Raw genomic sequence first — 13,534 nt, 5'->3', positions numbered from 1 at the left:
AACACTGGGAGGCTGAGGCAAGAGGATTGTTTGAGCCTAGAAGTTTGAGAACAGAGGGAACATAGTGAGACCTCATCTCTACAAAAAAATCAAAAAGTTAGCCAGGTATAGAGTCACGCACCTGTGGTCCCACTTTGGAGGCTGCGATGGGAGGATAGCTTGAGCATGGGAGGTGGAGGCTGCAGTGAGTTGTGATCACACCACTGCACTCTAGCCTAAGCAACAGAGCAAGATCCTGTCTCCAAAAAAAGAAAAAAGAAAAGAAAAGAAAAGGAAAGAAAGAAAACAGAGCTCTACCTGGGGATGCAGCCTTGTCTGAAGATTCCAAGGAAACACAGCCCTGTCTTGGGGAGGGGGTTTAGGGGGGTCACGCTCTGCCCCAGCAGTCTCAGGGGTCCATCCCTGCCCCTCCATGTCCCCTGTCAGCGAGCAGATCAGCCGGCGGCAGTCTCAGGTGGACCGCCTGTACGTGGCGCTCAAGGAGCTGGGTGAGGAGCGCCGGGTGGCTCTGGAACAGCAGTACTGGCTGTACCAGCTCAGCCGCCAGGTGAGCGAGCTTGAGCACTGGATCGCCGAGAAGGAGGTGGTGGCTGGTTCACCGGAGCTCGGCCAGGACTTTGAGCATGTCTCGGTGAGCATCATTAGTAATAAGTTATACCAGGAGCTACCACTAAGGTTCTCTGGGCCTCCATTTCCTCATCTGTAGTATGAGGATAATAACAGCAGCCGCCTCATGGCTCTGCGGTGAGACAAATGAGTTAATATGATGTAAAGCACTGAGGACCCTGCTTGGCACACGTGGTGCCTCCCAGTGTTAGTTACTGTTACCAGCTTATTATTTTGTTACTTATTGTTATTTTTATTGTTACTATTTTGCTACTTTTCTTGCTAGGTGTTCAGTAAGTGTTAGATATTATTTTTTATGATGATGATGATGATTCTCATTAGTCTTACCTGCCACAAAATGGTAGTCTCTGCCAGGTGTGGTGGCTCACGCCTGTAATCCCAACACTTTGGGAGGCCGAGGCAGGTAGATCACTTGAGGTCAGGAGTATGAGACCAGCCTGGCCAACATAGTGAAACTCCGTCTCTACTAAAAATACAAAAAAAATAGCTAGGTGTGGTGGCGCACGCCTGTAGTCCTAGCTATTTGGGAGGCTGAGGCAGGAGAATCGCTTGAACTGGGGAGGTTAAGGTTGCAGTGAGTGGCTATTGAACCACTGCACTCCAACCGGGGAGACAGAGCAAGACTCTGTATCAAAAAGAAAAAAAAAAAAAATTGTAGGCTGGAGGGGGCTGGTGTATGCTGCCCCTTTGCTCACTTTGCTGTACCCCTCCCCCCACCCCCAACTTCCTGATGGCAGGTGCTGCAGGAGAAATTCTCAGAATTCGCCAGCGAGACAGGCACGGCAGGGCGGGAGCGGCTGGCAGCTGTGAACCAGATGGTGGATGAGCTGATCGAGTGTGGCCATACAGCAGCGGCCACCATGGCCGAGTGGAAGGACGGGCTGAATGAGGCCTGGGCTGAGCTGCTGGAGCTCATGGGCACACGGGCCCAGCTGCTGGCCGCCTCTCGGGAGCTTCATAAGTTCTTCAGTGATGCCCGAGAGCTTCAGGGACAGATTGAGGAGAAGCGGAGGCGGCTGCCCCGCCTGACCACCCCACCTGAGCCAAGACCCAGCGCCAGTTCCATGCAGCGGACCCTGAGAGCCTTTGAGCATGACCTGCAGCTCCTCGTGTCCCAGGTGGGGCTCCGTTGGCCATCGGGGCAGGTGGAAGGGCCCAGACAGCTGATGAGTGGGCAAAAATCAGGCTGTGGAGCAGGTTGAAATTAGGCAGTGGCACAGACAGAAAGCATACTACAGAACAGGAAGAAATTAGATAATGGAGCACATAGAAAATGGACTGATGGAATGGTATATAGAAATCAGGTAGTGGCAGGGAAAAGTGGTACAGAAGGTCTCACAGATACTAAACAGCTTCCAACTGGGTGTGGTGGCTGACGCTGTAATCCCAGCCCTTTGGAAGGCCAACACAGGTGGATCATCTGAGGTCAGGAGTTTAAGACCAGCCTGGCCAACACGGTGAAACCCCATCTCTACTAAAAATACGAAAATTAGCCAGGTCTGGTGGTGGGCACCTGTAATCCCAGCTACTTGGGAGGCTGAGGCAGGAGAATCGCTTGAACCCAGGAGGCGGAGGTTGCAGTGAGCCGAGATCTCGCCATTGCAATCCAGCCTAGGTGACAAGAGTGATACTCCATCTCAAAAAAAAAGAAAAAAGCTTCCAACAGAGATTGGGCAGTGGTTCTCCTAAAACTGTGAATTTTACCTAAATCCAGATCGAGGGTCTAAAGGGAATTTTGAGAATGCTAAGAGGAATTTGGCTATGGTGTAGATAGAAATTAGACAACAGACAAGACCAGGCACAGTGACTCATGCCTGTAATCCCAACACTTTGGGAGGCTGAGGCGGGCAGATCACGAGGTCAGGAGTTCAAGACCAGTCTGACCAACATGATGAAACCCCGTCTGTACTAAAAATACAAAAATTAGTAGGCGTGGTGGCAGGCGCCTGTAATCTCAGCTACACAGGAGGCTGAGACAGGAGAATCGCTTGAATCCGGGAGGCGGAGGTTGCAGTGAGCCAAGATGGCGCCAGTGCACTCCAGCCTGGAAGACAGAACGAGACTCCTTCTCAAAAAAAAAAAAAAAAAAAAAAAGCCGGGCGTGGTGGCTCATGCCTGTAATCCCAGCACTTTGGGAGGCTGAGGAGGGTGGATCACAAGGTCAGGGGATTGAGACCAACCAGGCTAACACAGTGAAACCCCATCTCTACTAAAAATAGAAAAAAAATAATTAACCGGGCATGGTGGCGGGCTCCTGTAGTCCCAGCTACTTGGGAGGCTGAGGCAGGAGAATGGCGTGAACCCAGGAGGGGGAGCTTGCAGTGAGCCGAGATCACGCTGTTGCCCTACAGCCTGGGCGACAGAGCGAGACTTCACCTCAAAAAAAAAAAAAAAAGAAAAGAAAAGAAATTAGATAACGGGTCTGTGATAGAAATCATATGACTTTTCTGAAAGTAATTTGATGGGGGTGAATTTAATGAAAAAGGCAACAGAGATATTAGAAATTAGGCGGAGGGTCTGGCCAGAATTCGGAGGTGGATCTGAGCAGTCAGATGGAAATGAAGCTGCAGGCCCAGTACAACTCAGGGAGCAGGACTGAAAGAAATCGGGTTGCAGGTCTAATGGAAGGTAGAAGTTGGGCAATTTTTGTTTTGTTTTTTTGTTTTGTTTTAAGACAAGGTCTCACTCTGTCACCTAGGCTGGAGTGCAGTGGCTTGATCTCAGCTCACTGCAACCTCTGCCTCCTAGGCTCAAGCGATTCTCCTGCCTCAGCCTTCCAAATAGCTAGGATTACATGCACACGCCACCATGCCCGGCTAATTTTTGTATTTTTAGTAGAGACGGGGTTTCACCATGTTGGCCAGGCTGACCTCAAAATCCTAACCTCAGGTGGTCCATCTGTCTTGGCCTCCCTAAGTGCTGGGATTATAGGCATGAGCTACTGCGCCCAGCTGGCAATTATTATTATTATTATGAGGCGGAGTCTCACTTTGTCACCCAGGCTGGAGTGCAGTGGTGTAATCTCGACTCACTGCAACCTCCGCCTCCCGGGTTCAAGTGATTCTCCCCCTTCAGCCTCCTGAGTAGCTGGGAGTACAGGTGCGAGCCACCACACCCAACTAATTTTTGTATTTTTAGTAGAGATGCAGTTTCACCATGTTGGCCAGGCTGGTCTTGAACTCCTGACCTCAAGTGATTTGCCTGCCTTGGCCTCCCAAAGTGCTGGAGTTACAGGCATGAGCCACCATGCCCAGCCCAATTATTTGCATAAATCCTACAAGTGACTTAGAAATCAGGCTGAGAGATTGACAGCAATAAGTGGTGGATCTGTTAGAGATGGGGAGGTCATGCCAAAAGAAATCAGGAGATTTAACCAACAGAGTGAGCAACAGGCTGAGCGCAGTGGCTCATGCCTGTAATCTCAGCACTTTGGGAGGCCGAGGTGGGAGGACTGCTTGAGACCAGGAGTTCAAGATGAGCCTGGGCAACATAGTGAGACTCCATCTCCATTACAACATATATGTGTGTATCCTGGTGCAGTGGCATGCACCTGTAGTTCCAGCTATTAGTAGGCTGAGGCAGGAGGATCACTTGAGCCCAGGGTGTCAAGGTTGCAGTGAATTGTGTTTGTGCCACTGCACTGCAGCCTGCACAACAGAGCAAGACCCTGTCTCAAAACAAACAAACAAACAAAAAACCCAAAACCCAAAAGATAGAGTGAGCAGAACTCATACAGCGGAATGAATGGAAATTGGGTAGGGGACTAACAGCAATTGAACAGACATTGTGTAGGAAACTGGGCTACTAGGAAGGAGTGGGTTTGAAATAAACCAAGTTAAAAAAAAATTAGCACATCTAAAAGACATCAAAGTAGAAGGGGGTTTCCTGACAGACCCAATGTAGAGGTGGGCCTGCCTGAAAACATAGGTGACAGACCCAATAGAAATAGAGCTCTCAGACCAAAAGAAATCAGGCAGTGGGCTGAAAGAGACGTGGTAGTAGAACCAAAAGAAGTCAGAACGCGGGTAAGTCAAAGAGAAATCAGGCAGCAGATATGACAGGAGCCTGGCTGTGGGATCACAGTGTGAGGCTCCTTATATCTTGGGGTTCCGTGCTGGAGCAGATGGCGGGAGGGAGGGCACAGCCTGGGCCCCATGGAGGGCTGGCGCCCGACCTGGCATGCCCCTCAGGTACGGCAGCTGCAGGAGGGGGCGGCCCAGCTGCGGACGGTGTATGCGGGTGAACATGCCGAGGCCATCGCTAGCCGGGAACAGGAGGTGCTGCAGGGTTGGAAAGAGCTGCTGTCAGCCTGCGAAGATGCCCGCCTGCACGTCAGCTCCACGGCCGACGCCCTGCGCTTCCACAGCCAAGTCCGCGACCTGCTTTCCTGGATGGATGGCATCGCCAGCCAGATTGGGGCAGCCGACAAGCCCAGGTGCCCCTCATCCCTCCTCGGGCTTCCTGCCTGCCCCTGGCGGCCTCCCCCAGCCAACCCCAGCCCATTGACAGCCCCCTTCCCAACCGAATGACAACAGCCACTATCTGTGTGGCACCTCTGTGTGCCAGGCACTGTTCTAGGTGCTTCGCGTGTATTCAGACCCCATTTTTAGGCCTGTCATTGGGGACTTAGGTCATGGGGCATCCTTCTGTCCTCTGTCCTTCCCAGTTGCCCATAATTACCCTCTCCATGGGATGTCACAGCATGAAACAGGCTAAAGACAGGATGGGCAAGGGAGGTGTGGGACTGTATTTGTGAGGGTGGGTGAAGAATTGTAACAATTCCAGCATCGCAGTGGCTTCATTAGTAGGCATTGACTTATTGCTCACATAGTGGCTGGATGTGAGTGTCCGGCAGAATCCTGTCCCATGGTGATTGGGAGCAGGGTCCTTCCATCACACCATCCTGGGAGTCACATACTGGACCTTCTGCATCACGCTGCAAATGGGAAAAGACAGAAGGAGGATTACACAGAAAGTTTTAGGGATAAAGCCAGCACTCACACACTGCCAGTCTAGTGGCCTAACCTGTCTGCCAGGGAGGCTGCAAATTTTTTTTCTTTTGAGACGTAGTCTTGCTCTGTCGACCAGGCTGGAGTGCAGTGGCACAGTATCAGCTCACTGCAACCTCCGTCTCCCAGGTTCAAGCGATTCTCCTGCCTCAGCCTTCCAAGTAGCTGAGACCACAGGTGCCCACCACCATGTCTGGCTAATTTTGTATTTTTAGTAGAGATGGGGTTTCACCATGTTGGCCACTCTGGTCTCAAACTCCTGGCCTCAAGTGATCCACCCCCCTCAGCCTCCCAAAGTGCTGGGATTACAGGCGTAAGCCACCGTGTCTGACCTAGGCTGGAAATTTAGTCACATGGTGTGGCCAGGAAGAAAAGGACCTGGGGAATCAGGGACACCTGGCATTGCTTCTGGGAATGCAGGGCCTGGAGCCTGCATTCATTTACTCAGCAAATATGTATTACATGCATATGGTGTGCCACGTGGTGAGCAAGGCCAAGCCCTTGCCCTGAGACAGATTGCATTCTCATAGCACTTATTACTTTCTGAAATATAGTATGGGGGCCGGGCATGATGGCTCATGCCTGTAATCCCAGCACTGTGGGAGACTGAGGCAGGTGGATCACCTGAGCTCAGGAGTTTGAGACCAGACTAGCCAGCATGGCGAAACCCAATCTCTACTAAAAATACAAAAATTAGCCAGGCATGGTGGTGGACGCCTGTAATCTCAGCTACTTGGGAGGCTGAAGCAGAAGAATCGCTTGAACCCAGGAGGCGGAGGTTGCGGTGAGCCAAGATCTTGCCACTGCACTCCAGCCTGGGTAACAAGAGCAAAACTCCATCTAAAAAAAAAAAAGAAAGAAATATAGTGTGGGTATATATACATAGGAAGGGAATGATAGCTGGCAAAGTCTCTCTGAGGATATGCGTTTGACTGGAGACCTGAATGAAGTGATGGGTGAGTCAGGTAAAGTTTTGGGGGAAGAGTTTTCTAGGTGGACGGACCCACAAGTGCAAGGGCCCAGAGGTGGGCTGTAGTTAGGCATGTGTGAGGAAGAACTAGAGATCATTGTGGCCAGATGGAGGGAGGAAGTGAGGGAGTGCAGGGTGAGAGGAAGTGAGGTCAGAGGGGCACTGGGACCCTGGAAACCACACATGGTGAGGAGCACACCTTCTCTATGAGGAAGGTGGGAGCCATGCGAGAGTTTAGAGCACAGTGGAGTGATGTGATATGTACATTTGAGAAAAATAGGCCAGGCGTGGTGGCTCATGCCTGTCCTCCCAGCACTTTGGGAGGCCAATGTGGGTAAATCACTTGAGGCCAGGACTTTGAGACTTTCGCCAATGTGGCGAAACCCTGTCTCTACTAAAAATACAAAAATTAGCTGGGCGTTGTGGCAGACGCCTGTAATCCCAGCTACTGGGGAGGCTGAGGCAGGAGAATTGCTTGAACCTGGAAGGTGGAGGTTGCAGTGAGCTGAGATCGCACCGCTGCACTACTCCAGCCTGGGCAACACAGCGAGACTCCATGTAAAAAAAAAAAAAAAAAAAGCTGGGCGTGGTGGCTCACGCGTGTAATCCCAACATTTTGGGAGGCTGAGGTGGGTGGATCACTTGAGGTTGGGAGTTCGAGACCAGCCTGACCAACATAGAGAAACTTTGTCTCTACTAAAAATACAAACTTAGCCGGGTGTGGTGGTGCACGCCTATAATCCCAGCTACTCGGGAGGCTGAGGCAGGAGAATTGCTTGAACCTGGGAGGTAGAGGTTGCGGTGAGCCAAGATTGTGCCTTTGCACTCCAGCCTGGGCAATAAGAGTGAAATGCCATCTCAAAAAAAAAAAAAAAATTTAAATATACAGGGAAGTAAAGGTAACCCACATGTGTATCGTGAACACGTGGCTTGAACAACCATCAACATTTGGCCAATGTAGCCAGAAGAGGTGGCTCACGCCTATAATCCCAACACTGGGAGGCCAAGGCAAGAGGATCACTTGAGCCCAGGAGTTTGAGACCACCCTACGCAACATAGTGAGACCCCATCTCTACAAAAAAGAAAAAAATTAGTCAATCATGGTGATTCTTAAAAAAAAAAAATTTTTTTTTTAATTAGTTGGGCATTGTGGTGCATGCCTGTAGTCCCAGCTACTCTGGAGGCTAAGCCAGGAGGATCTCTTGAGCCCAAGTGGTAGATTCAAACCATAGCATGAAGCCATGATTGCCAACTGATGGAATCTTCAGAAACTTGGAATTTGTTTTGGACATAAGATGGCTTAGAATGGTGCTGTCCAACAGTTATATAACATGAGCCACAAATGTGAGCCACATATATACTTTAAAATCTTCTGTGGCCATATTAACAAAGCAAAGCAAATGAAAATTAATTTTAGTAATACATTTTTATTTAACCTGACATACCCAAAGTATTATCACTTCAACAGGTAGTCAATATTAAAACTATTAATGAGGCCAGGCGGTCTCAAACTTCTGGCCTCAGGTGATCTGCCCGCCTCAGCCTCCCAATCTCAGTGGAGTGGAGATTGTACCACTGCAGTCCAGCCTGGGTGACAGAATGAGACTCCGTCTCAAAAACAACAACAACAAAAACAAACAAAACTATTAATGAGACCAGGCGCAGTGGCTCATGCCTGTAATCTGTGCAGAGATTGGGAGCCTAAGGCAGGCGGATCACCTGAGGCCAGAAGTTCAAGACCAGCCTGGCCAACGTGGCGAAAACCCATCTCTACTAAAAATACAGAACAAAAAATTAGCCAGGCTTGGTGGTGGGTGCCTGTAATCCCAGCTACTTGGGAGGCTGAGGCAGGAGAATTGCTTGAATCTGGGAGGTGGAGGCTGCAGTGAGCCAAGATCATGCCATTGCACTCCAGCCTGGGCAAGAAGAGCAAATCTCCGTCTCAAAAAAAAAAAAAAAAAAAAAAGGTGCGGTTGTAATCCCAGCACTTTGGGAGGCCAAGGCGGGCAGATCGCCTGAGGTCAGGAGTTCGAGACCAGCCCGACAAACATGTTGAAACCCCGTTTCTACTAAAAATACAAAAAGATTAGCCAGGCGTGGTGGCGGGCGCCTGTAATCCCAGCTACTCAGGAGGCTGAGGCAGGGGAATCACTTGAACCCAGAAGGGGGAGGTTGCAGTGAGCAGGGATCGTGCCACTGCACAACAACAAAAAACTATTAATGAGACATTTTACATTCTTTACTATGCTAACTCCACAAAATCTGGTGTGCATTTTACACTTCATATCAAAATTCAGACTGGCCACATTTCAAGTGCTCACATGTCTAGTGGCTACTGCCTTGGAAAGCACAGACTTGCAAGGTTAAAATCATTGGCTAGTGGAACCTTCAGAAGCATAGCTAGGAAAAGTTAGAAAATTTGGATCTTGGCTGGGTGTGGTGGCTTATGCCCATAGCCTCAAACTTTGGGAGGCTGGGGCAGGTAGATTGCTAGAGCCCAGGGGTTTGAGACCAGCCTGGGCAACATAGCAAGACCCTGTATCTACAGAAAATAAAAAAATTAGCTGGGTGTGATGGTGTGCACCTACAGTCCCAGTTACTCAGGAGGCTGAGGCAGGAGGATTGCATGAGCCCAGGAGGTTGAGGCTGCAGTAAGCTGTGATCTTGCCACTGCACTCCAGCCTGGGCAACAGAGCAAGACCCTATAAAAAAAAAAAAATGGAAGTTTGGATCTTGGAATCCTAGAAGGTTAGAATCACCAAAGTGTGAAATTTTAGAAACTTAGAAAGTTTGAATCATTGAATTAGTGAACCACGTGCCCTCAGAACTTGGTCATCGAAAGTCGGTGTCTCAGCCTGGTGCAGTGGCTCACGCCTGTAATCCCAGCACTTTGGGAGGCTGAGACGGGTAGATCACCTGAGGTCAGAAGTTCAAGACCAGCCTGGCCAACATGGTGAAAACCTATCTGTACTAATAATACAAAAATTAGCTGAGCATGATGGTGGGCGCCTGTAATCCCAGCTACTCAGGAGGCTAAGGCAGGAGAATCACCTGAACTTGGGAGGTGGAGTTTACAGTGAGCTGAGATCGCTCCACTGCACTCCAGCCTGGGCCATAGAGTGAGACTCCATCTCAGAAAAACAAAAGAAAAGAAAGGTGTCTCGAGGTGGTGTGGGATGTCAGCCTCAAGGATTTGGGGTCACCAGGAGCCACATGTATGAGGCAGGCTGAGGAGGCTGCCTGTGGCTCAGATCCCTGCCTGCCACCCACTGCAGGGACGTGTCATCAGTGGAGGTGCTCATGAACTACCACCAGGGCCTGAAGACTGAGCTGGAGGCGCGGGTGCCTGAGCTGACTGCCTGCCAGGAGCTGGGGCGATCTCTGCTGCTCAACAAAAGTGCCATGGCTGATGAGGTGGGGAGCAGGGAGGGGGTCCCCCTCTGCCACCTGGGCACATTGGGGTGGAAGCCATTCCACACCCTGACTTCCCTCCCACCCACCTGCCACTCCCAGATCCAGGCACAGCTGGACAAGCTGGGAACCAGGAAGGAGGAGGTGTCGGAAAAGTGGGACCGCCATTGGGAGTGGCTGCAGCAGAGTGAGTGGGGGCCCAGGCATACGTGGCTCAAGGGCACAGGGACATGCTCCGGCCTGTCCAGCCAAGGCCCAGAGGGTGACAGGAGCATGCTTTGCACCCTACCCATGGGTCTCCAGAAGCAAACATAAGAGCCTGGAAGGGTGGACAAGGGGGCTGCCTTGCCATTGAATACCCACCCCCCAAAAAAAGTCTTAAAGTCCTGAAATAGCCCCAGCCTCTGTCATTCCTGCAGAGCCCAGGATGGTCAGGGCTGGGGTATGGAAAGCCGCAGGGGTGTGGAAGGCCAGGGGAAACAGCCATTGCCCCAGGAAGGGCTCCAGATGCCCTAGAATCCTTACCCTGCATGCCCCTCCTCAGTGCTGGAGGTGCACCAGTTTGCCCAGGAGGCGGTGGTGGCTGATGCCTGGCTGACAGCCCAGGAGCCGCTCCTGCAGAGCCGGGAGCTGGGCAGCAGCGTGGATGAGGTGGAGCAGCTTATCCGGCGACACGAGGCCTTCCGCAAAGCGGCTGCAGCCTGGGAAGAGAGGTTCAGCTCTCTGCGGCGCCTGACCACGGTCAGCTCCCCAGATCCTGCCCCATTAACCCCACCCCCACCAAGACCCCCACACCCATGGCTGTATATGAGACAGACACACCCGGACATGGTGCTTAGTCCTGTGTTGTGTGAGTGCCAAGACCCTTCCTAGGCTCCCAGTGGAGCAGAGGGACAGACCTGTCACCAGTGACAGCCCAGAATGTCAGGGATGTGATAGGGGAAGAACAAGCAGAGGGATGTGCCTGGGATGGGGAGAGGGAGGGGGAACTGGCCTGGAGAATTCTGTTCTGAGACTTGAATAATTAGGTGAAGAGACTGCAGTAATAAAAAGGATTAGGCCAGGTGTGGTGGCTCATGCCTGTAATCCCAGCACTTTGGGAGACCAAGATGGGTGGATCACTTGAGGCCATGAGTTTGAGACCAGCCTGGCCAACATGTTGAAACCCCATCTCTACTAAAAATACAAAAATTAGCTGGGCAAGGTGGTGCACACCTGTAATCCCAGCTACTCGGGAGGCTGAGGCAGGAAAATCACTTGAATCTGGGAGGCAGAGGTTGCAGTGAGCCTAGATCGTGCCACTGCACTCCAGCCTGGGCAACAGAACAAGACTCCATCTCAACAAAAAAAAAAAAAAAAAAAAAAGCTTAAAGACTGAGTGGGGTGGCTCACACCTGTACTCTCTTTGGAAGGCCTAGGCAGGAGGATCACTTGAACCCAGGAGTTCAAGACCAGCCTTGGCAACATACTGAGAATGCGTCTCTACCAAAACCAAAAGCAAACAAAGAAAAAAGAAAAGGGGTCACGCCGTATTCGCCTGTAATCCCAGCACTTTATAAGCCGAGACGGGTGGATCACGAGGTCAGGAGATGCAGACCATCCTGGCTAACCCCTGGAAACCTCGGCCCCTACTAAAAACACAAAAAACTAGCTGAGGAGGTGGGGTGGGCTTGTAGTCCCAGCTACTGGGGGAGGCTGAGGCCAGAGAATGGCGTGAACCCGGAGGCGGAGCTTGCAGTGAGCTGAGATCCGCCACTGCATCTCCAGGCCTGGGCGACAGAGCCAGACTCCGTCTCAAAAAAAAAAAAAAAAAAAAGAAAAAAAGAAAGAAAAAGAAAACACAGCCAGGCATGATGGCACGTGCCTATAGTCCAAGCTACTAAGAGGGGTGGCTAAGACTCAAGGCTCACTTGAGCACTGGAGGTTGAGGCTGCAGTGAGCTACGATCCTGCCCCTTGCACTCCAGCCTGGATGACAGAGCAAGACTCCGGGAAAAAAAAAAAAAAAAAAGGCTGGGCTCGTGGCTCACGCCTGTAATCCCCAGCACTTTGAGGCTGAAGAGGGCGGATCACAAGGTCAGGAGATCTAGACCTTCCTGGCTAACACACGGTGAAACCCCTGTCTCTCTACCTGCTAAAAAATGTACAAAAAAATTAGCCGTGGGCTTGGTGGGCAGGCTACTGTAGTCCCAGCTACTTGGGGCTGGAGGGTGAGAATGGCGGAACCTGGGAGGCGGAGCTGTGGCCCAGATCGCGGCCACTGCACTCCAGCCTGGGTTACAGAGCGACTGGGTCTTCAAAAAAGTCTTAAAGTCCTGTGTGGGGGGACATTAAGGAAGGAGAAATGGGAGTCAGAAAGGCACGCAGAGAAATTGATTTACCCAATTTTTTAAAAAAGTGATTTAGCCAATTCTTAAAAGAGAAATAGGTGTTTGCCGGCGAGAATAAGGCTTTAAGTTCTTGACAGAGAGCAAAGCATCGCACAGGCCTGGACACCTTGCTTTTTCAAGGAACTGATCAATTGAGTGGTGAGGCAGAAAACCCAGGCCGCCTCCCTGGACCTCCCCCTTACCCCGCCCCGGCCCGACGCCTCCAACCTAACCCTGGTCCCTCCATCCCCAGATCGAGAAAATCAAGGCGGAACAGAGCAAGCAACCGCCCACCCCACTGCTGGGGCGCAAGTTCTTTGGGGACCCCACGGAACTGGCGGCCAAGGCGGCGCCCCTGCTGCGGCCAGGGGGCTATGAAAGGGGCTTGGAGCCCCTGGCCCGCCGGGCCTCGGACACGCTCTCGGCCGAGGTGCGGACTCGGGTGGGGTATGTGCGCCAGGAGCTCAAGCCCGAGCGCCTTCAGCCGCGCATTGACCGGCTGCCGGAGATCCCGGGGAGGGTGGAGCACGCGGCCCTGCCGGCCTCACCAGAGGACGCGGCGGAGACCCCCGCGGCCCCCGTGGCGGCGGAGCAGGTCCGGCCACGGCCGGAGCGCCAGGAGTCAGCTGATCGCGCGGAGGAGCTTCCCAGGAGGCGACGGCCCGAGCGGCAAGAGTCAGTCGATCAATCAGAGGAGGCTGCGCGGAGGCGGCGGCCAGAACGGCAGGAGTCAGCGGAGCACGAGGCGGCACACAGCCTTACCCTGGGCCGCTACGAGCAGATGGAGCGGCGGCGCGAGCGGCGTGAGCGGCGCTTGGAGCGGCAGGAGTCCAGCGAACAGGAGATGCCCATCAGAGGAGACCTGGTCAAGGGGTGAGGCGCCCACTGCATGACCAGGAAGTGAGGGGAGGGGAAAGCTGAGAGCTCCTGGAACAGCACAGGCCCAGTGACGGGGCTTCAGGGCTCCGAACTTCCCAAGGAAGGAGATACCGTCGCGGTACCCATTTTGCAGAGGTGTAAACTGAGGCTGCAAAAGAATCGATGTGCCCATTATTACACAGGAAGGGAAGCCTTTCTCCAGACGCAGGTTCTCAGCCCCTGGGTTGTGACCCCTGCATCAAGTCTCCCGGGTGCCCCGAGGCAGGGATT

General features: G+C 52.2%; 1 protein-coding gene across 7 annotated transcripts in view; it reads left to right on the top strand.

The window, feature by feature from the left end:
* Positions 1-13,534, top strand: part of SPTBN4 (spectrin beta, non-erythrocytic 4) — a 118,942-nt gene that overhangs the window by 97,619 nt on the left and 7,789 nt on the right. For 6 of the 7 annotated variants that reach the window (XM_021931115.2, XM_021931114.2, XM_031659449.1 and 3 more), the window contains 7 exons: positions 427-631; positions 1,365-1,745; positions 4,818-5,062; positions 9,882-10,020; positions 10,120-10,204; positions 10,562-10,758; positions 12,639-13,258. In XM_021931115.2, coding sequence (XP_021786807.1) covers positions 427-631; positions 1,365-1,745; positions 4,818-5,062; positions 9,882-10,020; positions 10,120-10,204; positions 10,562-10,758; positions 12,639-13,258 — 1,872 coding nt within the window. Of the gene's footprint in view, positions 1-426; positions 632-1,364; positions 1,746-4,817; positions 5,412-9,881; positions 10,021-10,119; positions 10,205-10,561; positions 10,759-12,638; positions 13,259-13,534 lie in introns of those variants that run through there. The other variant, XM_021931118.2, reaches the window with a different exon arrangement.

The sequence above is a fragment of the Papio anubis genome, chromosome 20, assembly GCF_008728515.1.
Source record: "Papio anubis isolate 15944 chromosome 20, Panubis1.0, whole genome shotgun sequence".
In the NCBI taxonomy this organism is placed as follows: Eukaryota; Metazoa; Chordata; class Mammalia; order Primates; family Cercopithecidae; genus Papio; species Papio anubis.
The sequence above is the reverse complement of the archived record's forward strand: the minus strand, read 5'-3'. Positions and strand labels throughout refer to the sequence as shown.